The sequence below is a fragment of the Xiphophorus couchianus genome, chromosome 21, assembly GCF_001444195.1.
Source record: "Xiphophorus couchianus chromosome 21, X_couchianus-1.0, whole genome shotgun sequence".
Lineage (NCBI taxonomy): Eukaryota > Metazoa > Chordata > Actinopteri > Cyprinodontiformes > Poeciliidae > Xiphophorus > Xiphophorus couchianus.
In genome coordinates this window covers 7,305,108-7,330,382 of record NC_040248.1, presented here as the reverse complement: position 1 = coordinate 7,330,382, position 25,275 = coordinate 7,305,108, and the positions used below count along the sequence as shown (strand labels likewise).

The 25,275-nt window shown below is 39.5% G+C and overlaps 1 protein-coding gene across 26 annotated transcripts in view; it reads right to left on the bottom strand.

The window, feature by feature from the left end:
* The window catches only part of scrib (scribble planar cell polarity protein), a 79,133-nt gene that overhangs the window by 3,586 nt on the left and 50,272 nt on the right, over positions 1-25,275 (bottom strand). For 2 of the 26 annotated variants that reach the window (XM_028004705.1, XM_028004708.1), the window contains 24 exons: positions 25,005-25,115; positions 23,931-24,224; positions 23,017-23,205; positions 22,120-22,239; positions 21,750-21,806; positions 21,269-21,325; positions 20,676-20,756; positions 17,997-18,359; positions 16,608-16,679; positions 16,411-16,464; positions 15,991-16,044; positions 14,699-14,815; positions 14,045-14,155; positions 11,513-11,563; positions 10,590-10,757; positions 9,643-9,802; positions 9,351-9,549; positions 9,168-9,257; positions 7,277-7,459; positions 6,181-6,321; positions 5,502-5,641; positions 4,032-4,069; positions 3,601-3,675; positions 745-796 (listed from right to left, as the gene is read on the bottom strand). In XM_028004705.1, the coding sequence (XP_027860506.1) occupies positions 745-796; positions 3,601-3,675; positions 4,032-4,069; positions 5,502-5,641; positions 6,181-6,321; positions 7,277-7,459; positions 9,168-9,257; positions 9,351-9,549; positions 9,643-9,802; positions 10,590-10,757; positions 11,513-11,563; positions 14,045-14,155; positions 14,699-14,815; positions 15,991-16,044; positions 16,411-16,464; positions 16,608-16,679; positions 17,997-18,359; positions 20,676-20,756; positions 21,269-21,325; positions 21,750-21,806; positions 22,120-22,239; positions 23,017-23,205; positions 23,931-24,224; positions 25,005-25,115 (2,977 nt within the window). Of the gene's footprint in view, positions 1-635; positions 666-744; positions 797-3,600; positions 3,676-4,031; positions 4,070-5,501; positions 5,642-6,180; positions 6,322-7,276; positions 7,460-9,167; positions 9,258-9,350; positions 9,550-9,642; positions 9,803-10,589; positions 10,758-11,512; positions 11,564-14,044; positions 14,156-14,698; positions 14,816-15,990; positions 16,045-16,410; positions 16,465-16,607; positions 16,680-17,996; positions 18,360-20,675; positions 20,757-21,268; positions 21,326-21,749; positions 21,807-22,119; positions 22,240-23,016; positions 23,206-23,930; positions 24,225-25,004; positions 25,116-25,275 lie in introns of all 26 variants that reach the window. The other 24 variants (XM_028004713.1, XM_028004716.1, XM_028004709.1 and 21 more) reach the window with 24 other exon arrangements.

Here is a 25,275-nt window from a genome sequence, read left to right as displayed (position 1 = left end):
ACAGCTACATAGACGACTTTACTCAAATAAAACAGCTACATAGACGACTTTACTCAAACAGCTACATAGACGACTTTACTCAAACAGCTACATAGACGACTTTACTCAAATAAAACAGCTACATAGACGACTTTACTCAAACAGCTACATAGACGACTTTACTCAAATAAAACAGCTACATAGACGACTTTACTCAAATAAAACAGCTACATAGACGACTTTACTCAAATAAAACGGCTAAATAGATGACTTTACTCAAACAGCTACATAGACGACTTTACTCAAATAAAACAGCTACATAGACGACTTTACTCAAATAAAACAGCTACATAGACGACTTTACTCAAAACTGCTAAATAGACGGCTTTACTCAAATAAAACAGATAAATAGACAATTTTACTCAAAAACCCAAACAGATGCAACATTAACATGAACTGCAGTTTCTTGAAAGAAAGACTTGAAGTCTTTAGAGCCACCTTGCAATGGTTCTGACCCAACATACATTTTGCAAATCAGGACAGCAGAAGCAGAAGAACCTGAACCCAAGCTTTGCCACACAACTTGCAGGTTAGACCGACACGAACAAACTCCCCTCACACATCCAGCCAACACACACATGCACACAGGATCATACCAATATGAGCTGCTTAGTCCTGGTAGTTACCTGAATTAAAGGGAATAGAACAGGTTGAGATAAAACAATTTTTGAAGTCCGTTTCAGTGCAAAATGAAACCGTACCTACCAGCATTACTGGAGGCGTCGATGTATTGCACTTCCTCTGCTGCATCAGGGGTCTGTGAAAAAACAGGCTTTAATGAATAACAGGGAGATGGTGATAAAATGCTTTAATAACCTGTTTCCCACAGTAATCTTTCACCGTTTGAGTAGAGGAGCTGGCAGGGTAGCGACCCGTCATTGAACCTTCAGAAGATTATCTACTCTACCACCACCCCACTCCCACCAGAAACCCAAACAGGAGAATCGATGTAGAAGTTATCAAAATGGCTGCAAGCAGATGCCCAATTATACAATTGTATATCCTTGAAGAGCAGAAGTGGAGCTTCCTGCACAACCAACAAGGATGCAGCAAGTGGTTTCTGGAGGCAAGTCAATAACAAAACACTTCCAGCAGTCATTGTACATACAGCGATAAAACCAGCTGACCAAACATGCTGGAGCTCAGCTGGGTTGCTAGGTTACGGGCTGGGCTTCTCTGGTGTTGCTAGGTAATAGAGTAGTGCCTGCTGATTTGTGATGATACATTCCGGAGATTTTCGAAAGGGTTCATTTTCCAGACACCCATAAAAATACTTATTGACAAAAAGAAGTAACTTTTTTTGGCTGTTTGGTTATTTTAAGTGCTTAGGCTGTTTTTACAAGCAATTGAGACCTAATGGAAGTATAAAAATGTGCAAAATGTAAATTTTGGTTAATAGGTCCACTAGAAATACATTTGGTGCATTACTGCCACCTTGTGGTACCAACACATTAGTTTCTGAGTTTATATGAAGATCAGAAATTACCAACCATCCGTAATAAACAAAGATACAACATGTAAACGTACTAAAACCAAATGAAGCAAACAGACGTCACTGCCAACAGATCAGACGCCACACTGAACCCGACGCTGAAACCGACAGACGCACACGAACAAGACCCAAAGACCGGGACAACCACAGGTTTCCCCTGCATCCTCTCCTCCACAGGAGACATTATGAAATTATTCTCAACCCTTTAATGCCTGAATTTATACCCAATCGTGCAAAAATATCACAGGTGTTTTTACAGTCAATCAAATGTTAAATTACTTAGAGATTATAAGTTTGAACCTTGTACCTACTAGTAGTATAAATTTGGATATGATGCTAATTAGATCCACTTTAAGGAATAAGACAGACTGTTCAAAATCAATATGTTGATTATTTTATTGATGCTGCTATTGTTCAAGTAAGATTGAGCAATAGTCAAGTAGATGTTTTTTTTAATCATTAGTGTTTTAATTCGAGCTAAATTCAGTAAATTTCCTTTGCTGCACAGTTCCAGGAATTTCTTTCCCATTTTTTCCAACATTAAATCAGTTTTACAAACTGAATTTCAATATATTTTAGATAACTGTCTAAAACTGATCACAACTTTTTAAATAGAGGTAAATAAATCCAGGTCTTATTTTTAATTTAATGCAATTTCCAGAATGATGCTAAACGCTCTGCTAATATATTGATGCTAAACGTCCTGATAATATATTTATAGATCTATAAATGTGGGAAATTCTGTGCTTTTTTCTTTGTAACTTTCACAAATATCAGGATCGTGAAGAAAATTTATTTATAACATTTCCTCTACATAAAACTTAAAGCTAGAAATATGACTGTTCACTAAAAATTGCAACAAATTTACTACCACAGATGTTTAACGAAAGGTCAGCTAACATTTGCGGCTTTAATTTTGCTGGACGAAGGCCTAAAATGACTCTGGATTGTACAGGTCACAGACTACTGCTCATTGTGTGTCTAAATATTGTTTTCATCTATCAAAAACAATACTGCATTTGTCTGTATTCTGCCAAATTACATTAATGCAAAAATATGTTCAGAATTATTTAACTTTTTATTCCTATTTTAACAGCTTTATGTGTCATTTTATCACATATTTTGCCACAACTGGCTCTTTAAGCACATTCGTGATCTTAATGTAGCCTGAAATAAAAATAGGTTTTAAACTCCTACCTTAGATGCAAAGTTCTAAAAGCAAAATAAATTCACCATTTCTAAATTATTGCATATTAATACTAGTGTCACTCATTTCCTTTCCCTAGTTGCCTAGTGTCGCTAAAAATCTTCAAACCTAAAATTAGAAATAAGTGAGAATTTTGGTCATATATCGTCTCTTCTAATATATAAGGTGCAGAAGATGTTAGTGAGCCTAAAAATATATATTTTTATTGCACAACTTAGATTATTTACTGAATTTATCCATGAGTTGGCCCCATTGCCTTCCTGAAACACGTGTAGTTCACACTCTGACCACTAGATGGTATCAAATCACCTCTCCTACACTCTCCTGGCTGCAAGCTAATTAGCGTCACTCGTCCATAAGGGAACAAAATGACGACAAAAGGAGGACACCAAAGTTTTAAAGAGCAAGAAGATGAGAAGAAGTTCTTCTGCCTGAAATGTCATGACCCATGCATGGACAAGGAGGATGGGAGTGAACGAGAGAGTGAGAGAGATGCTGGATTTGTAGCCATAACCGATTCAGGTTAGTGGAATCAGAAAGTCCATGTCTGCAGCAGGCAAGTTTCACCGTTTCATAGTGATTAGTTAGCATAGAGTTATATAAAGCTGTGAATGGTTACTGATAATGTTTTTATATGAGAGAAAGAGAGCATTATTTCAACGTTTCTTGTCTTGTGAAGTACAAGTTAGTGCACCACACATCTACCACTGAGCCACGACCAAGACTGCAGCCACACTGATGCCTCTTGATCAACAGTAACTTGAGGGGAGGCAGCAGGGAAAGCCAGGGGGGTAAAGAGGGAGGGAAGAGGCCGGGGCGGGATGGGGCGGCGGCCCCCCGGAGCTGAGCATGCAGCCAATACCTGAATGTCGTATACGGGTTTGGAAGAAGGAATGGCGGCAAACTGTCGGTAGTCAAACTTCTTTGATGACAGGGACTAGAAGGATAGCAAACAGGGATGAGCAAAAAGCAAGGGAGAGGTGGAGGATGAAAACAGGAGAGTGGGGGGAAAATAGAGAGGAAGAGGAGGCAAATAGGCTAATGGGTGAACCAGCGGAGGCAAATGATGGAGAGCAATGTGTGTCAGTTTACTGACATCAAGCAGGATGGTGGATTTATGGCAATGTAGGAAATGTCCTCTCACCAGCTCATCAACGAAGAACCTGGTTTTGATCTTAAAGCTCTAAAAACTGGACTTAACGTTAAAAAAACTTTTATTTAAAGAAGCTCTCCAAGTTAAAGCAAAAAAACCTCAAAGGGTGAAGAGGAGTAAAATCAAAAGGTGACGCTTACCAGCCTGCCTGGAGAGGTTAATGCTCGAGGACTGAGCTCTGTCAGGAAATTTAAAAAAAAACATGTTTTAGTCAACACAACATTTCAACCTTTCTATACATCATCATCATAAACACGCAGCGTTTTGTAAGAGTGCAGAATTTTTCCACATTTTGTCACATTACAAGCTCAAAATACAGAAAGCAGCGCTAAGCAGAAGATCAGCAGGAAGAGGAGATGAAAAGACAACATTTTCTTTTTACAAATAAAAATCTGAAAGATAGGAAGCTGAAGGATAAATACACAAACACTCCACACTTTTCAGATTTCTACATCAAAACTACTTTGAAAACCATTGTCTTCTTTTCATATAACATTAATGCAATAGTTTGCGTTGCTCTGTCAAGTTTGTAGTTTTAAGCTAAATGTGAAGAAAGTTCAAAAATACGTTTGAGATGATAAGTTACACATTTTCCTAGGGCTTGCAATAAATCAAAGTTTTTGGTTTTTGAAAAATATGGATTCCCCGTGATGTCAGTATGCCCAAGGCCGTCATTTTGTTTAACAAGCTTCTATTTATTTGGACTTTGAATTCAACGTTAGGATGGACCATTAGGGCCAGGCTACAATTATTTCGTTTTATTACAAGAATACGGTTTAAATAATGAGTATAAATTTGTAACATTATCAGAATATATATGTAATTTTATCAGAACTCCAACATAAAAAATAAAAAATTGAAATGAGGAATGTTGAGCATCTTGTGAAGATAATACTGAATAGAAATGCTTTTTTTTTTAGCACATCAGCGTCAAATTGTAAGTTGGACAAGTTTGAAACAATTGTGCAACTTTCTGTTTTGAAGAAAGAGCTACACGAACCGAGTTGCAGATCCTAATAACTATAATAATAATAGCTTTTTCTTATTAAAACGATTATTTCTTGCACTTTTAGGATGTTTTTCCTAGTAAAATTGTGTCTTTTTCTGCTAATGTTATTACTACAGCCTCAGGAAAAAGTAAGAGACCACTTAAAATGATCATTTTCTCAGTTTTTACTGTTAATAGGTACAGTATATGTTTGACTAAAACAAACATTGTTCTTTTATTCCATGAAGTACTGACAACATGTTTCCGAAACTCCAAGCAAAAATGTAGCATTTATTTGCAGAAAATGCAGAAATGGTCAAATTCATGAAAAACATGCAGTGTTTTCAGTCCTTAAATAATGCAAAGAAATCAAGGTTATGTTCATTTAGAAACAACAGTACTAATGTTTTAACTCAGGAAGAGTTCAGAAATCAATATTTGGTGGAATAAAAAAAATTCTTGTTGCCTAATTCTCCGTCATACAACTCAGAGAAGGGATGACTAAAAGAAAAGCCACATTTTCAAAATATTTTCCATCATTTCTTCTTCAGAAAAAAAAGCAAACAAAAATTTTAAATAAAATTGATTGATATCAGACTTAAATCTGAGATTTAAGTCTCACCTTCCATGGGGGTGGGAGATGGCGTCGGAGCCGGCGACGGGGACTCCGTCAGCTGGTCTAGTGTCCCACGCTTCTTTCCGTCCCGAGTTTTGGCAATGACCATCTGAGCTTTCAGTGCGTCTTGTTCCAGAGACTTCATTCTACACAGGAAACAACCAGGTTCAAGGAAGTCCTCTGAGACCAAGGCGGAGGCGTGAAACAAGGACAAGAAACTCCAGAGGAAGTTGTAGGCCATTCACTACTAATGTCGGGTGCTCCTTGTCCTGGTTTGCTGTGATCGTCTTATTTTATGAAAGAAATAAAGGAAGGCATTCCAGGAAAAGGACGACCTACTGCCTGTAGGTTTACCCTCATCAGCTTGCAAACTTACTGCGGGCCATGTGTTAATACACATACCGCTAGAACGGCAAGGCACAAAGAAAAGAAGAGCTCTACGGGAAGGACGAGACAGAGGAGGGAAAGGTTGGGGTAAACTGAACTAGAGACAAAACACAAAGGACGTGCAGAAGCAAAAAAAGAAAAAAACAGAAGTAGAAAGGCAACAGAAGCACTGTTAGTGTTACTGCTTGGACCTTTCTGGATCTGGCCTCTATAGCAAAATACGGAAAAACCAAAGCACCCCAGCAAACCCCCATGATGCCGCGCGTCTGGCCCTAGCGGCCGGAGCCGAGGAGCAGACCTGAGCTGGGAGGCTGCAGAGCAGGAGGTAGAGGAGGAAGCATGGGGGGCTGCGCCCTGAGAGGCCCTCACTCGGGCTTGGTAGAGCCTCTTTGCCAGGTCCTGCTCATACTGTCTAACATCCTCCTCTAGGCCATAGGGCCTGAGCCCCGCAGGCCACACAGACGGGAGGCGACAGAGGGGCCGGGAGGAAAAGGAAAGGAATTTCAGGATGAAGGAGAAGGATGAGGAGGAGACAGAAAGGGAAACAGACAGAAAAAAGAGAAGAAAACCCAAGAATGGAAGATAAAACACTGAAAATTAGGAAAACCAGGAATAATAAATGCGTATTAGACGTGACATTAGGGAGAAGGAAACAGACCAAACAAATACTCAGCAGCGTCGTTCTTAAAGACAAAGTGGACTGATGCATTTATCGTGAACAATTTCTTATAAGAAAAATATTTTATTGTCATGATAAATTTTAGTTATAGACTGCAAATAAAACGACAAAACTGACAGTATGACTGGAAATACTTCTGCTATTTTCTCTAGTTTTAAATGCAGCGACTGTGTGCAGTTTAGTAAATCACACTATTAAAAAAAAAACAGTTTAGAGCAACAAGTTTTTTTATGAATATCTACTAAAGAATTTTTCTTTGATAATTAAACAATTTTATTTCTAGTTTTAAGTTTAAAAATAAAGACCTAAAACTTTTGAAAAAAAAGAAAAAAAGACATAATTTTTTTTCAATTAGATATTTGTGGAAAATTATAACAAAAAAAATTATATATTTTCCAAACTAATAAAAAAAGCAGATCTAAAAATAGACCTAAAACAAACAAAATGGATACATTTTCTTCGATGGGATAAAAAAGCATATCTTTGCTTCTACTTTTTAGTAATCGTCTTGAGGAAATTTTATGCAATTAACTCCATGAAAACCTCTGACATAGGGGTACGGTAAAGGTTGCAGACCCCTAGTTTAGTCTTTCACATTGCATTTATTCTATAAACTCATAAAAAGAACGTGAATTGAAGCAATAATTCTGTTTTCATGTCTAATCATTGCTATGTCAGTTTTAAGTGCTCATATTTGTATTTTTGCTTCAGTTACCGTGCCGCCCGCCACATGGCTCTCTTCTCAGCTTCCAGCGCTCGTTTCTCTGCAGGGGACAGGTCCTTGTCCGGGGCCACGGAGAGCTCAGGGCTCTGCATGCGGAGCCTCTCCTGATGTCTGCGCTCCGCCTTGGCCGTGCGGATGGGAGCCGCCGACTCTCCGGGGTAAGACGACACCAGACTGACGAGACGGAGCATCAGTAGAGGTCAGAGCTGGGTAGCAACTTGTTACATTTACTTTAGTAACTTTTTAGAAGAATTTTTACAATGTAGTACTTTTTACTTTTACTTGAGTAACTTAATTAAGAAGTATTGCTACTCTTACTTGAATAAAATGTCTGGATACTCCATTCACTGTGACTAACTTCACTGAATGACAAACCCGCAGTTTTTGTTACAGTTTCATATTGTTCAAGGTTTATATTGAAAAAAAATTATTAGGAATTATTTTTTCACTTTATTTTGTTATTTATATTAATTACTTTCATTTCAGTCCTTAAAATGCCAAAATTTCCACATAACTTTATATTCTTGCCAATCTTACTGTGTAATTTTTAAATATTAAATGATGGATGTTTTGATTAGTTACTCAAATACCTTTTTACTCTTGTGAAACGTCGTCTCAATTAAGCAATTAAATGTGTGAAAAGTTAACTCAATAATTTCCATTCTGATGATTAATATGTTTTGAAAGGTTCAAAAACCATTAAGACATTACTATCCATATTATTTATGGTTTCGGCTGTGTATAGTTTTTATTTCCATTTTATTTATTGTTTTTGGTTGTTGCGTTTTATTTTTTTATGTCTAAAATGTCTTCCGGTTCCAGTGTTAAATGTTCTTTACAAATTTAAGTTCATTATTAAGCTCCTAGAGCACATGTATCAAACTCAAGGCTCGGGGGCCAAATGTGGCCCACCATAGCTTTTTATGTGGCCCTCTGGACTCCAGATGCTAAATTACATCAATCGGTCTCTCCAGTTTTCTGAGATTCCACAATTGTGGAAATTCACATAAAGTCAACAGGTCCCAGCATTTTTTCATGCTAATGCATAACTGTAAGTTTAATGCAAATTTTCAGCAAATATTGTGGAAAAACATTGATTTAAGTGATGCTAACTCTCTCCTGTAGGAGGCAGTATTTCTTTTTTTTTTTTTTCCCATTTTTTTCTCCGAAGAGTTTTTGCGGCGCTAGTGGCTCGTATTTTTTCTACAGTAGGCAGACAGGAAGGAGGGTGAGGAGAGGGGGGAAGACATGCGGCAAAGGTCGTCGGGACCGGGAGTCGAACCCGCGACGTCCGCGTCGAGGACTAAGGCCTCCAAACATGGGGCGTGCTAACCCCCTGCGCCACCACAGCACGCCCCGGACGCAGTATTTCTTACTTATTTGATGTCAGTCAGTGATCGAAATGGCAAGTAACAAAAAATCACATGTAACGTCATACATAAGCGCAAATATTGCAAAATTCCAAATTGCTAATATTTCTAAATCAATGATTGTGACAGCAAAAAATCCCAAAAACAATCGCAAACTCCTGGAGGGACTGAACAATGAAAAGATGTTCAACATTATTTAATTTTAAGAAGTTTAAGAACATTTATGATCTTGATTTTGTCCAAGACGAAAATGAGTTTGACACCCCTGTCCTAAAAGGGTCAACTTGCATTTTTATGCCATTATTAATATATTACTTAAAATGGTCTTAAAAACAACAATATCATCATCCAGCAAAACTTGTTATTGTGACAGGCCTACTCTTGTGTAATTTCTTGGACAGCTACGTTTTACTTTTACTTGAGTAAAAATATGTTTACTTGAGTATATATAAATGTATAAGGCGGCTAACACATGCAGACATTCAGAAATAACTTTTAAAAACTGTAATCACCCCGTCATGGAGTTTGGTCTCTGCTCCAACCTGAAGCTGTCCTCCAGTGAATTTCTCTGAGAGTCGCCCTTCCCATCTACCGAAGAAGGCCTGCAGAGAAAAAAAACAAATAAATCAAAAGCCAGTTTGAAAAAGAAAGTCAAAATGGAAAAGATTGAAACTCAAATGATGCCAGATTCTCACCCAGAGCTGCCGGTGAAGCTCAGTGGAGTGGAGCAGTGCTGAGACGGGGTAGAAACGGGCTCAACCTTGTACTCAACCCCGTCTAACAAAACCTTTCCTGTAGCCTTCATGTGCTCCACCTGCTTAGCCAGGTCTTCTTCCTCGTCCTCATCCTCTTCGTCCATCAGGTACTCCCGCGCTCGCTGCTCAAACTTCCTCTCTGGGAGGAAACAAAGAGACAGAGACGGGTAAACTCGAGGAAAGACATCTCCGGCTTTTTGTTTTTATTGGTTCTGGGAGGCTGAAAACAAACCTTCCTCCTCCCTCATTTTCTTGAGGTCATCCTCTCCGACGAGAGAGACTCTGGGTTTGGGTTTCTCTGGCGTCTGCTGCTTCACGTCAATCTCAAAATATTTCTGTCTGTCCCTGAACGAGCGCTGCTCGGGGCTGTTCTTACCTCCAAAAGACGGACTCTGACGGAAAAAAACAGCAGGAGGACGAGACGATAAACGGCAGGAATTAAAGCTGCGTCAATGTATTTGCTGCCAAAAGATGGAAGTGAGGCTGCAAACTCATGATTATTTTTGTAATCAATTATTCTGATGATTAATCGGATGAAAACAATTGTCATATTCAAAAGTTTTCATTAAAAACCTTTGTATACTATATTAGAAATCTTTTAAAAGATGCATGTAAACAAATAATTTTGTTTTTAAATAAGAAAATAAACACTTCTTTACACCATCATTTACAGCAAAAAATGCTTTAAACATTCTTTCTGTTTGACTTAACTCAGTTTAGGTCTAATCTGATGATTATTTCCGGATTAACAGATTAATAACTTGATAACAAAAGGTGCTTTAAAGGAATTTGTTTTTTTTTTTCAATTTTACAGAATTTAAACTAGGTGAAAGTTTTGGGTCGAACATGCATCTTAAATCCAAAATATATCTATTTTTTTGTCCAGTTTTGTCTTAATTGCTGCTCTGAGTGTGTTGTTCTTTCAGCAAATTGCCTTTTTTAAAGTCTGTATATTTCAGTTAACAATTACTAAATAAGTTAATGATTATTTCAGTAATCGATTCATCATAACCAAAAGGAAAGTCAAGAGGAAAGAAGTTAAATAAAACCCAACACCATGAAGTTGATTTCAGAGCCGCTGTAAGTCAAGCCGGTAGCTGACAGCAGAAACCACCACCGGTCAAAGCCAAGCACCCCAGACAACGGTCGGGTCGCTCCGGCCGTGGAGGCGGAGGATACCTGCTGCTCCACGGAGGTTCTAGAGAAGCGCGGCACGGCAGCCAGGCTCATATAGTCCCGTCGATCGGAGGAGAGGGAGGGCCGGGGGGAGACCCTGCTGGTCAGACCCTCACCACCTCCTTCCTGACCTTCACTTCTATCATCAAACACCTCGTCGTTCAGCACAGGCTGAAAAGGCCAGATAAATCCCGACTGTCAGAGCAGCTATGAATACAAACGTTCCCATTTGAAGATGTAAAACAAAACTTTGCAGGAATGAGGTTTGACCTCGTTAGTTGGACTGCAGACCAAGTTATAGAGAGCCGAACTTCTTCCACTTCAACTCTTTCACTTTTTACCAGTCCTTCCATAAAACACAATTCAAATAAACATAACTAAATCTGTTATTTGTATTCAACACAACTTTTTTATGAACTGTACGATGCTGTGAGGGCTCTGGTGGAGCCAGCTACATCATGTCCAAAAAAAACAAAAACAAAAATCATCCTTCAACCACTTCCTGTTGTCTTCTTCACTGCTTTCGCCAGTAGCAACGCCCGGCTGTTGATCATCTGACTGGCATAAGTTTTGTGAAAATCATTTGATACAACCAAAAAAAGTGCAAAAACAAAATTGGGATGTTTGCATTAAGCAAATTTATTTTTGTCATTCAATTTGCGCTATTTTATGGCAGCTAATGTTTCAATGCAATCTGCTGCATTTCCTTCTAAAATCCTTTAAGCTAATTTGAAAGTAAACTGAACTTGATGCTCTGTTTGATCATGATGATAAATTGAAATGCATTTATGATTGGGTTTAAATGACTTTCTTTTTGTCAAGTGCCTTGAAATGTTGTGAACTGATGCTAAACTGCATATAAATAAATTGAACAAGGAGTTTGGTGTCACGTTTCAGATTGCAAATTTTTTCTGATCTCTACTGACCTCTGGTGAAGGTTGCTTTGGGTGAAAATTGTTCCTCACACCATACAGATCCTGTTGGCAGAGAAAAAAAAAGATTATTAACAGGGGAGTCAGAAGAAAGACAGAGACACTAAGCAGGCAAGAAAAGAAAATTAAAACAAGATTAAACATTGGTGAATGAGCCTCAACGAAACCTTATACTTCTAATAAACTAGTTGATGCATCCTTGAGGCTGTGGATGCAATTCAGACGGCATTTTGGCTTGCAATCTCTTTCTGTCTATTCCCCTATAGCTTCAAATCATACCTTTCAGCCGTCTCTCACAGATGGTATCTTCCTGTCATGGCGGAGAACAGGAATTTCAACTTTTCATGATATGTATATTGATAATACTTTTGCCTCATTCCAACAAATCTCTGAAAAGTTTGGTATCCCGCGCCATCATTTTTTTAGATACTTGCAAGTGCCCAGCTTTGTCCGCTCTACTTATTCAGATTTTCCCAACCTTCCCAAAGATTCACCTTTAGACATTTTTCTAAAACCTACTGTCAAATTGAAAGGAGCCATATCTTTTATTTACAATCAAATCACGCTTCTACGCCCACAAACCCTGAATTCCTATAGATCACTTTGGGAGGAAGACCTTGGACAATCCATTTCAGAGGATCTTTGGACACTAATCCTGTCATTGGTGCATAAGTCCTCTATTTGTGCCAGACATAATTTAATTCAATGCAAACTTGTGTATCGCACTTATTATACTAAAGCACGTCTGGCCAAGTTTTACACCAACGTTTCTCCTGCCTGCGATAGATGCCAACATTCTCCAGCCAATTTGATCCACACTATCTGGCTTTACCCTCAGCTTTCTAACTATTGGTCCAAAGTTTTTGCTATTCTGTCAGATATTTTTGACAAGAAATTGGAGCTTGACCCCTTGACTGCTTTGTTTGGAGTTGAACCTCCACAGTCCACCCTGTCCTCCTTTCAGAAATCCTCCTTGGCTTTCTTGACTTTTTTGGCACAGAGAGTGATTATAATAAAATGGAAGTCGCCTCAACCTCCATCATATACCCACTGGCTTAGAGATACACTGTATTTCATTAAACTTGAGAAAATCCGTTTTACTTTAAGAGGCTCTTCTACGAGATTTTTGGGTTTGTGGAGCCCCTTATTAAGAACCCTTAGAAAGATTAATTTCCCTAATATTCCGGACTGATAAGGTAATACCTACTTTATGTAGCTGATGTTTATTATTCTTATCAATATTTCTCTTTCTTTCATCTTCTTCCTTGAGTTAAGTTTGGTTGATACATTAACAGAAGTATCCCCTGGCACCTGATTTTTTTTTTTTTTTTTTATTTATTTATTTTTTTTTTTTTTCTCTCGTTTTTCGAGTGTATGTTTGTATGGGTTGAGGGAAAGAAATTTACATATATTTAGTACTGTGGTCCCTTTTTATTTTGTTTATCTTATGATATATCTGTTTCTGTCCGCTAACGCAATATGTTTACTTTGACTTGATCCATTTTATGTATTTTGTGTAGGTGTATATATGTGGGTATAATTGGGCTTGTTCTAGCACAATTATGTTTGTAGTTAAAGGTACACTGTAACTATATAACCATTGCATTGCCTTTACACTGTACCTCATGTTAAAGCATAAATAAATTTTGGAAAAAAAAAAACAAAAAAAAAAAACATTGGTGAATGAGCGACACATGAACAGATGACAAGGTTTCTGCAGGTTTCACCAACTCAAGTGTAAGACTTTTTAAGACTATTATGAATGAAATGTAAGACTTGAATCATAATAGAAATGTACAAAAGAAAATTGCATATTTTTTATGTTAGTAGTTTTGTTTTTTTAGCACAAAATGCATGTAGTATCGTACGGGCAAAGACAAACGTCCAGCAAACTGGCTAGCTGGCTAGTTAGCAAGGGTATATTAGCAACTACTTACTGGCAGCCTGAACCTTCATGAGTAAAAAGAACATAACGAAGAAGTCTGTACAGGATGCAAACGTTTGCCTGACAGAAAGGTCCCGCAAGAAAAACAAACTACATAAAACAAAGATTAAGTAGTCCTGCCACCACAAATTTAAAACCTGTGATTAACATATTAAAGCTTGAGTATTTAACTTTTACAAAAAAATGTTTTTTACATATTTGTTAAAATTATCAATTTTGTGACAGATAATCTGTGAAATAAAATTAAGCTCCTTTCCCTTCTCTTTTTGTAACTGCAACTTTAAAGGCTAACTTAAATTTTTTTCAAATGAAGACCTTAATTTTCGATGGGAGAATTTAATGCTTTTTAAGGACACCCTTGATGAACGGATCAAGAGGAAGATTAGCACCAGTTTCACAGATGAAGTCAGGAGAGCACAAAAACCAACGATGGAGACATCCCACATGTCACAGCACGTCACAGATGACAACATGCAGGCTTCCTTTAGGGCCGCCTGCTTCAGTCAGGTGAGGAGGGGAGGGGGCGGCAAGCGAACCAGTCAGCACAGCATGCTCGTCCGAGTCCGGTCGGCACGTCCTACCTGCGGCGGCTCCAGCACTGCCAGCGAGCGAGGCACGGCGGCGAACGCCTTGTATGCCTGCTTGACATTCATTGGGAACTCGTCGGGCGAAGAGGGGGAGAGGGCGCGAGGCTGCAGGGGCGGGAGCAGGGGTTGGGGTCGGGGTGGGGTGGGTTATGGAGGTTGGATCCATATGATAAAAGAGGTGGAAAGGACAAACAGAGACATGGAGAGGGCAGACAATGAAAAAAACCAGCAAAGTTCAAGACGACTGTGGAGGAGACGGGGTGAGCAGCATGGCGGCTGGTTTCATGTGGAAGAGGAGGAGCGATGCAGAGAAAGACGGACAGTAGGGCTTGGGCAGGCGAAGCAGGCTGTTCTGTCTGGGCACCTTTATGAAACAACCCGGCAGGTTTGAGATCAGATCTCAGCTTCTCACTGATTACACTGCCTGGATTGTTTCTGAAAGCTGAAACCTTCAGCAGCTAAATCTGGTTCTGGAGCCCAGAGCAAATGGACATGAACTATAACAGCTCCGCCTGTCTTTGATAACAATCAATTTTGCGCTTTAGACATCGGTAACCCGCCGCACTGGGGCGGGTTACTTCAGGGCGTGCGGCGGCACAGGAATGGTTAAAACCAGCCCTACGTGGAGGTGGAGGTGAGGGGTCTTACAGAGGAGTTGAACGGGGAGGGGCCATGCTGAAAGGGGTTAGGGCTGCGGCCCTCCGGCGTGCCGGGGGAGGCGGTGGGCCACACGCGTCCGACTGGCTGGATGGCTCCAGGCCGCGTCTGGGGAAAGACGACACATGATGTAGCTTCACTGCTAAACACCAGAGCGGATGAAACTTTGAGTGAATGATAACGCAACATGAATGGATGCTGATGGTTGAAAGAATTTGAGTTTTAATAACATATTTAACTTTTACTTCTTTAACAACCCCTGGAGCCAATGAGATTATTACTTAACGTCTCATTTTTATGCATTAAAATAAATGAATATCTTGTGCTTTTCCCCCCTTTAATTTACCACCTCAGCTGCACATTTATTTTAGTCTTAACCCTTTATAACCTAAGTTTCAAATCCCGGCCTGGATATTTTTGCGTATTTTAATTGTACGCAGTTCTTTAACTGTCCTGTGAGTAAACATATTTGTCCATTTATCCATAACTGAAACTTTCAATATATAGCAAGTTATTTTCTATTAAAAGAGCGCCCCTCAGATTAATTTCACTCTCAGCTTCGACGGGGGTGAAATTACCGTAATAACCCGATATTGGCTGGGAAGCGCAATGTCTCCCCTTTCAGAAACCGTTGGGATTTGTCAGATAGCCCAAAGTGTGGTGGAATTACGGTACTGCAAACCAAACGTACTGTTCGGTCTGGCAGGGTTAATATTCTCTGTTTAATGACTGTATGATTACTGTAACATTATGAGTTTTCTGATGTTGAAACTTTGGTTTCATTCTTATTTTATAATGTCTTTTACCTTTGTGTGAATATGAATGATCCAACTTACCTTAAGTTACTGCTTTTATGCCTTAATTTTCTCAAAGTGTGGCTGAAAATATATTTCCAGTACATATTAGGTGTTTAAGTATTAAAAATAGGCATATATGATCATTTTTGAGGGGGTCGTAAGTAGTTGCGTGTGGTCACTGCATTTTATTCAATTAGTTTTTACATTTTAAACCTCTAAGTTTTTTCAGTTGAATTGAATAGAAACTTTTCCACAATGAAAGATTTAAAAAACATTTTTTTTGGTTAAATACTCTTGATTTACTTTTTATTAGATGTCTTTAGGGATCTAAGAACCCAAAAACAAAGTGTTGAGCCAATAACTCATCGGGTAATTCATTAAAACCCAGAGTTGTATTTCATTCATGTTCTTGCTCTTGTTTTTGACAGTTAGATCAAGAAGTAGTATTCAGATTTTTAGATTCTCCTGAGCTCTATTGACACTCACTGATGATGAAGTGCTGTCCTTAGCAGTGGGAGTGGCAGTGAAATGAATGTTTGCCTGTGGATGAAGACAAATAAATTTAAACAAAATTAAAATCTATGACGTATGACCCAGCAGCATCTAGTTCAATTTAAGTTAACCAACTACTGAAGCTTCTTCAGGATTAAGCAAAGAAATCAATCACAACCAGTTTTTAAATGTGGTTATGTAGACGTTGCTGTTTGACCTTTTAGAAACTAATCATCCGCAGGGAAAATATAAAGCCAAAGCTGGTCAGCAAACCATCTCAGAGTAATGCATATCTAGTCTGCACAAGGCAAAGCATCAGGGATGAGTTGGTCACAGAGATGCATCCGCATGCTTTTTAGCCAGGAAGGGCCGAGGCAGCTCAACGCTTCCAGATCTGCCACAAAGCCCACTTACAAAGCGGGTCTCCCTGCCTGCACACAGGGAGCTGCTGGAGGAATGGAGGCTGGACTATGGGTGGGAAGGAAGGTCAAAACTGTCAGCGCTACAATACCTCCACTGAAGCCACTCTTGAATAGTGATGACATAAATTAAAGGATGATGTGATGGAGGGCAGTGGATACTGGTGGAAGGTAAAGTGTTGGGCGGCTCACCGGTTGGATAGTGGGAGAATATGGTGCTTCCTTGACTGGGCTGTCTGTTCTGGTGTAATCAGATGAAGATGCCTGGGGAAAAAATGAGACACAACTAAATAATCAGCTCAACATTTCATCTAATAAACCGGAAATACGATCAGGATAAGAATACAACCAGAGGTCCATCTGAATAAATTAGAATATCATCTAGATGTTAGTTAATTTACCTTCACTGAAGGAATTACTTAACTCTGTTTAAACCCAAAAGTAGTTTCTTGGACAAAAAAAAAAACACTAAGGAAAGGTGGACTTACTGAAAAATATGTCCAGTTTCCGTATAATATATAAACCCAACACTTGGTTGGATAAATCTGTGTGGTGGCTGTTTAGCTGCAGTCCACTCATAATGGGTTTTGCTTGACATTTCTCTCAAGGCACACTTTTTTCTTCCACTCAACTTTCCTAAATGTTTTGATAGAACACTAAACTACTAGCCTCCTCGTAGAAATTGTTGGTAAATATTAGCTGGGAAAAATTTCAGATTTCTTTGCTCTTTATTCATCTTAATATTCAAATTTTCCAGAAACTGAATTCTTTTTAAAGCTGTTTTGCATTTTGACTTGAAATAAACTATTTTATGACATAATTTATTGAGATGCACCTGTAAAGCACTCAGGTTAGTAATATTGCATTTATTTCACACATTAAACATTCCTACATCCTGACTTTCCTTATAGCTGTCAGGTCAGTTTTTTCCATTGGTGTATGCAATTAAAGATCCTGAATAATTAAAGAGATTCAACGAGGGGTGGGCTTTTATTGTATCGTTTATCATTTATCATGATAAATTTCTTAATTTATGATGTTTAAACCGCCCCCAAATTGCTCATTTTAATATTTCCTTCACTGTTTACTCAATGAAAGTGTCAATAAATATCAATACATTAAAAAATATGATTAAATGCAGTTACTCTGTGCAGTTTGGTGATAAAAAAGTGTCCTAAATCAGCATATTAGAAATTAGTTATTTTTCAGTTTGTGGACTATGATTGCTGAGCTCCTAAAAATTGTTTTAAACAGTTATTATCATAATAGAACCATAAGATACTGTAATAAAACTTTAAGTCCATATTGCCCATCCCTAGATGCCACAAGCTGTGCTCACAGCAAAAGCGTGCAATAAACTCCTCGTACTGTGAACAGAGGTTAACACACACACAGTTAGCCAAACACATCGTAGAGGGAAAGAAAATCAACGTAAGCCTGTGTCTTGGTTTGCAACCAGTTTCACAGCTGCAAATAAACCTTCTTTTACTGTTATATTTGAAACTGGGATCCAAATGGATGAAGCAACAAAGCTCACAGCAACGCAGCATGCCGCCTCCAAGCTACGCTCGGCCATCTTGCCTTGCTGAACAACCAGGGCTGCAGCTTCCCCTGCCGGCCGTAGCCCACCGGAGGCCCCGACAGGAGCCGCTCTCCGGGTGGAAGGCCTCTCCCTCTACGGTTAGCCACCAGGAAGGGGTTCTCATTAAAGCACATGGGCTGCGAGTCCACCAGGCACTCTTCTTCCTCCTCAGGAGAAACTGTCGAGTCAACAGCTGGACTGTCAGGGACGCTGGACATGCCGTTGTGGGACAACTGGGATTCGTGGAGAGAATCAATGAGGGGTTTGGTGGGTTTGCCCGACCCGAAGGGCTCTATAGGGGTTCCGTGATTGGCCGGCAGGGGGGTCTCCATGGGGGCAGTCAGAATAACAGAGGCAGAGAACTGAACAGGAGCAAAAGATAAGGAGGACAACAAGACTCACAGGAGGATCTTGACTGGCTGATATTCAAACTCACACAAAGGAGATAAAGAGAAAACAGGAAAATGGTGTTCAGTAGCTTCCCACTGCTAAGTCAGGAAGGCAAAAGTGATTCATGTCTTCATAAAGGAAATAAATCAGCATAAGTTTAAAGTTTTATTGTAGAGCAGTTTTAGAGAGAACCACTAGTTATAATCAGCATTTTTAGATTAATCCCATAACAGGACATCTGCAAGTTTCAGCAAGTCAAATTTAAGGCTTTTTAAGGCCATTTTAATACTAGTTTGAATACAATTTAAGACATAAAAAACGACTAACGTAGAAGATGATTGAAGGATCCTGCTGTCTCGTGTGGGTTGGAAACAAAAGTGAGCTGGTGGCAAAAAAAAATAATTTAACACAAGTGATACATTTGCACTTGCGTAAAGAAGCTAGCTAGCTTGTAGGGGGAAAGTAGAAGCTAGTTACCGACCGCCTCAAGTCACAGAATGTGACAAATGTTTGCCTGACAGAAAATTTCAGCAACAATAAAAAAACTACATACAAGATTGAATACACTGCAAAATACAAAACATACTAAATGTCTATTTGTCTAGTTTTTAGAGCATATATCAAAAACCAAAACTAGCTTACAAGTAACTTTTCAGCAAAATATAGGAACTCGTTTTGAGTCAATAATTCTTTAACATGGATAAAAATAAAACTTGTTCAACTAACAGACCTATAATGAGTGTATTTATGGCCAATCTATGTTTTTAAAAGAATTTAAGACATTTTAAGGTCTTAATTTTAATTTAAGGCTTTTTAAGGATGCGCAGACACCCTGCATAAACCAAAGGAAGATAAAGAGGAACGTCCGTGGCTCTATGAATAGAAAGTTAACACAGACGGCTCCTGCTGCTGTAGAGTCACTTGCATCACTAAAACTCCTCTGAAGCCTTGAAGATAAGTTTCTAAACTAGTAGAGTGTTTTAACCGCCACATTGCTGCAGACTCTCATCCTCTCCTTTAAAAATACTTCATAAGGTTAACCAGGAGGGGTAAGGGTGCTTAATATGAAACAGTCGACCCAGCTACATCTGAGACCAATCAATCTCAACAGTTTGAGTATTGAAAAGCGGCGATTTGGCTCTCGAGCTGCAGTCGGCGTGAGGGTCAGAGGGACGGAATGTGAATCGTGACCTTTTGGCACAGACACAGACGTCTGTGAGCGACAGCTGGCTTTTAGAGCAGAGAAGTCACCCTGCTGGCTCGCCAACATGCCAACGAGCTGAGAGGTCCACAGCTGTGTGTCGGCTCAACGGTTCATTGAGCCAATATTTAATCTGCAACTCTTAACTAAACCAGTCCTACTTTTTAAAAAACTGTATTAAAACTCCAGTTTAATTAGGAGCTGCTGCATTTGGTTTTATAGGAATATGAAGTCCCACCATGTGGGAGCGCTTCAGATCTCACCAACAGCTGCTCAGGGTATGTAGGTTAAGTGCTGCTGCTCTCTCAGAACAGAGATCTATAATTAAGTCTAGTTCTAACGTCAAAGAAGACATGATTTAACATCTTTAAAGAGAAAACTGCTAAGAAATCATCTAATTTTTAGGAACGTTGATGTCAAATTTAGAATAAAGAGTCTATATTTTAGTAAAAATCATGAGTTTGATAAAAGCAAAGAGAAGACGAGAAAAGCTGGAAGAGGAAACTCACAGGATAATAAAAGGACTGAGCCAGACGTCCACACTACCCGTCCCAAGCAGGACTTTCAGAGCTCAAACCGAGACACTCATCTGTTCCTCTCAGACGACGCCGTCCCCACCCACCGGACATGCTCTGTCCAACTCAGAGCCAGATGCACGTTTAAAATATCGCAGAGAGCAAGCCGGGTGATAGTGGGCAGCTGTTCCCTTCCCCCAACTCACCCACTCTCTGTCACGGCTTATTCTGACGCAAAATATTCATGTTGTAGACCTTCAGTCCTTTATTATGGGCTTTTCTTCTTTATGTCTTCATGGTTTAGTTAAATCACGACAAGGTTCTTCATTCAGCAACCCAGGGAGGGGTTTCGGTTCTCCTTTAAAAAGGTCCAGCTCCGGGTCAAACGTGACTTATACAAGAGAGCTTATTCTGAGCCTCTGACCAAGGCCACACGCAGTCAAAGAATCCCAAAAGGCAATGACCCTGTTTCTCAAACACGTCAAAAAGTTAAATCCATCCTGGGTGAATTCTGTTAGTTTGAGGCGAAAGCTGAAGATAAGATAAAAGAAAAACAAAAAAAAAGGACTCACCCTGTTCACTTTCTGGAGGCTGGTGGTGGGGAGAGCAGCCAGGGTTTTGTAGTCAAGTTTTAAAGGTCCAGTGCCGAGGTTCTGAGGACAAATAAAACAACAATGTATTTAGAACAAAACCAGTCTACACACAGGTTTCAGTAATTCAAACTTAACAATTTTTAAGACCTTTATTAATGCCAGATTGAATGAAATTTAAAACCTACAAAAATATAAATATTGGGGGATCCTGCTGGCACGTAAGAAGTGAATCAGTGACGAAAACAAATGTCGACCATCCAACAATCAATACATTTTACACATGAGAGATGGTAAAAAGGCTAGCTGGGTAGCTAGCAAGGGTATATTAGCAGCTGGTTACCGACTGTTTTGAGTCACAGAATGCAATAAAGATGTCTGCATGCGACTCAAACTTTTGCCTGACAGTAAGGTTCTGCAAGAAACAAAAAAACAACCTACATACAAGATTGAATGAATTCTGCCACAACAAAATTTTGGACATTCTTCAGTAAAGTGAGCGTAAAGCGATATCTGCAGTCCCACTTGGACTAATGTTGCGTTCAGACGGCGGGTTTGTCTGAGCAGGGTCTCACCTCCGTCTCCTCTTCTAGCAGGCGAGTTGCCTCCTCACGCTCCAAACGCATACGTTCCTTCACCATGAGAGGAAGAGGAGGAGCAGAGTGCAGAGAGGAAGACACACACAGCCACCACACGGAGTGATACGATGAAGACAGAGATTGTTTAAAGAGGAGAGAAGTGTTGTTATAGACGGAGAGGTGGTGGGGAAACAGAAAGGAAGGAAGTGGGATGATTGGATGATTATGTGTCGCACCAAACACACAAGAAGGACAGGTGAGAGAGAAAAACAGCAGGGTAGAAATCACACAGATTACAAAGTACACTATTCACGTTTCTATGGGAGCAGAAAAAGCATGCAAGGTGAAATATTGCAGCAACAAACTCTCCAACAAAACCCACAGACAGGAAGCTTCATTCATTCAGTTTCTCAGCTAAGAAATCTTATTCCAATTCATATATTTGTATCTTTCTCATCCCTCAAAATGTTTCACTCACCACTTTCTCCATCTCCTCTCGCTCCCACTGCGATGTCTCTCTGACCATCTCAGACTCCTGCCAGAAAATATTAAATTCAGTTCGTAGGTTTTCATGCAGCAAACCTCAGCAGAAACAGGACATGTTTACCTAAAGTTGGCAAAATAAACAACTGTGCCGGCGCATTGTGGCAGCATGAGTGTGTTCGCAAGCGGAGCGAGGAGAACTATAGCTGGTCAAATTCCAACTGCTGACAACAAACTGCTGCTGCAGCAGAATCGCTGCACAAAACATTTGATGCATGGGCTGACTGGAAAACAGCGGCGCTCGTCTGGGGTGATACAAAGATCTGACTCTGGTTGCGTCGTTGGACTCATTCAGCGCATCGTACCTTCTGTATGATTTCCATCTCCTCTGGGCTCAGGTCTCGGTCTATGGAGGAGATGCTCTCCATACTGTTCTTGCGTACGATGCCGGTTGCAAACGGGTTGGCGATGATCCCAGGAGACGCCTGGAATAAAAAGTCACATAGATTTGTAATTGAGTATTTTGAATTGTTACATATTTTCAGGAATGGAGAAACATGCACATCATATAAGGACAAAAGGAGGACAAAAACTTAGCTAGTTTCAGAATTGGTGAACTTGTAGAAATAAGAGCTCAAAATGTGCCAGAAGCTTTTTGAAAGTAATAATGTCAACTATTCCTCCAGACTGACACTCTTAGAATTTTTTCACATCTGATAGTCTGGTAGACTCGGTTTGATTGGACCATTTGTTACATTTTCAACTGGTGGAGTTCGCTTTACACTGCAACGTGTCAAAGGAACTAAACAGTTTGAAAAACTTGACTAAGCAAAACTGGTGTGAATGCACCCTTAGTATCAAAACTGAAGATATTTATTTTATCTAAGTTCATCAGAAAAAACCTTTCTGTGCTAGGATGCCCCCTCGTAAAAATGCATGTCGTGGGAGACAAAAAACAAATGCTGATTTGTTTGGGGAAATAATTTTATTTTAAGCTAAATATTTTATTGGGAAGATGGTTTAATTGTTCAATTTTAATACAGATTTTTTAAAATTTATTTACTTGTCATTTAAAGTTCTTGAAGAGAAATATTAATCTGCAGAAACTGGTATCGGTAGGTCAAAATTTTCAAACATCTGTGAACAGTCAGAAAATATGTGCAGATTTTGGTTTGGTGGTAAAATGTTTTAAATTGACACCAACACTCAGAGTCATTTCAGATGCAGCTTTTCCTTGACCAAAGTGTTTTCTGAGAGTTTACCTCAACAGATGCGACTTTCTGCGGGTCGAAGCCGTCGCACACCAGCATGACCAGAGAGTCCCCGACCGCACGAAGCACTCTGACCGCCTCTGTGTGGGTCATTCCCAGCAGGCTGTGGTTGTTCACCTCCAGGATGCGCATGCCGACCTGCAGCCGTCCATCTCTGGCTGCTGCGCCGGTCGAACTCACCTGAAGACAAAACGAGCGTTATGTTTCCAAACCGGCCGACAGGACTGGGTGATGTGGCTCTGCTCTGAGTTGTACCACACAGAATTACAGCCAGGTATGATCATTTTTTAAAGCCCGAGAACAGATTTATTAGCAGGAAAAAACACAATTTTACCAGGAAAAACAAATTTCTTCGTAAATTTAAAGAATTTACCAGGAAAATCTCTAAATTTTCTGGTAAATTGAGAGAAATAAAGAGAAAAAAAAGCTAATTATCAGGATCTGACATAACCAGCTCTGTTGTTTGCTCACTAATAATGATAATTTGATGCTGATGTCTTAAAAGATTAAGTATTTTTTTAAAGTATTATCTTCACACAAATGCACAACATTAAACATTTTAATTTTTTATATTTTATGTGGAGTTCTCATAAAATTATGACTGTATGCTGACAATATTTAAACTTTCTCTGGTGATATTACAACTTTATTCCCGTATTATTTTGACTCCATTGTCATACGACTGTATTTTTTTAATATGACTATTATTGTAATTTTTTAAAATTAGAGCCTGGCTTTAATATTCCATTGTAGATATGACCAGAAATCAACTCCGTTGCAAATAAATAGAAGTTGTGAAACAAGATGGCGGTCTTGTGTGTGCTGTGGAAACCCAATGAATGTTTATTGGAAAAAATTAAATCTTCAAAAACCAAAAATGGACATGGATGAATCTGTTTTGTTACCTTGGAGATAAAGATGCCCTCATCTGTGGGGTCGAAGGGATTTCCAGCATGACCTTTTGCTCCTCCGCGGATGCTAATCCCGAGCTTCTCGCCGGGCTGCTTTTGGATCAGAACCTCCTGCATCCCCGGCGGCGAAGGATCCCTCCGCACCAACATGCGGATCTCCTGTTTGTTGGCCAGCAGGGCCCGCACGGCTTCCTGGTGCGTGGCGTGCCGCAGGTCGATAGAGTTCACCTCTAATATGCGGTCGCCGACTCGCAGGCCGCTTTGACATGCCAAACCGTGAGGAATCACCTGAAGGAGCGAGAAGCAGAGATTGATAATACCTTGATAATACTTGAAATAGTAAGTTTTCAAACTTTTCCAGCACCAAACAACACAAATTAACTAAAGAAGACTGCTTCAACTCACTATCATACGATATCGTTTACTACTGCTACTAATGTCTTGTCATAGTATTCTATATAAGCAGGGACAAAGCAAACAAAAATATAACAATTTTGAAGGTAAATGCTTAGGATAGGCTAGCTATGTAAAAATTTTCATTAAATTTTTTGAACATAACCATTAGATAATGACATTTTATTCTGCTCAGTTCTAACTATTTTGAGTTCCTTTCAGAAAGAGCTGTTTTAGGGCCGCTCCCTTCAATTCAACGTTTACACCCGCATGTGAAAACGGCTGCAAACTCATGTGCAATTATACAACCGTACATCTTTGAAAAGCAGAAGTAGAGCCTCCTGCACAACCAACAAAAATGGAGCCAGTTGTTTCTGGATGGTAAGTCAACTACACAACATTAGTCGTTTCCAGGAGCCATTGTACAGGGCATACAGTGGTAAAACTAGCTGACCAAATGTGCTAGAACTCCCTATGGTTATTAGGTAACGCCACACGGCATTTGGAAGGTTTTTGAAATGGCTCATTTTCCAGGTATAAAAAACATTAACTTATAGCTAAAGACTGTTTTTAGAAGCAGTTGAGACACAAACTCAACTAAAAAAAAACAACAAAACATGTAAAATGTGAATTTTGCACAATATGTCTTCTTAAATAAATAAAAAGTGGCAGCACCTTTGAGATAAAGACCCCAGGTTCATTGATGCCGAACGGGTGGCTGGCATGGTCACTGCCTCCAACGATGCTCAGTCCCAGAGGGCCACCTGACTTCACCAGGGTCACCTCCTGTTTGTGTGAATTTAACAAAAGAATCAATAAACTTTGAAGCAGCCAAATAAAGTCTGCTTTGTACTGCACACACAACATTTCAGCAGCCTAAAAGCAAAAAGCACACTCCTCTCATCACAGCAAGCCTTCATACCATGCACCATCTTCTCTGCAGCTG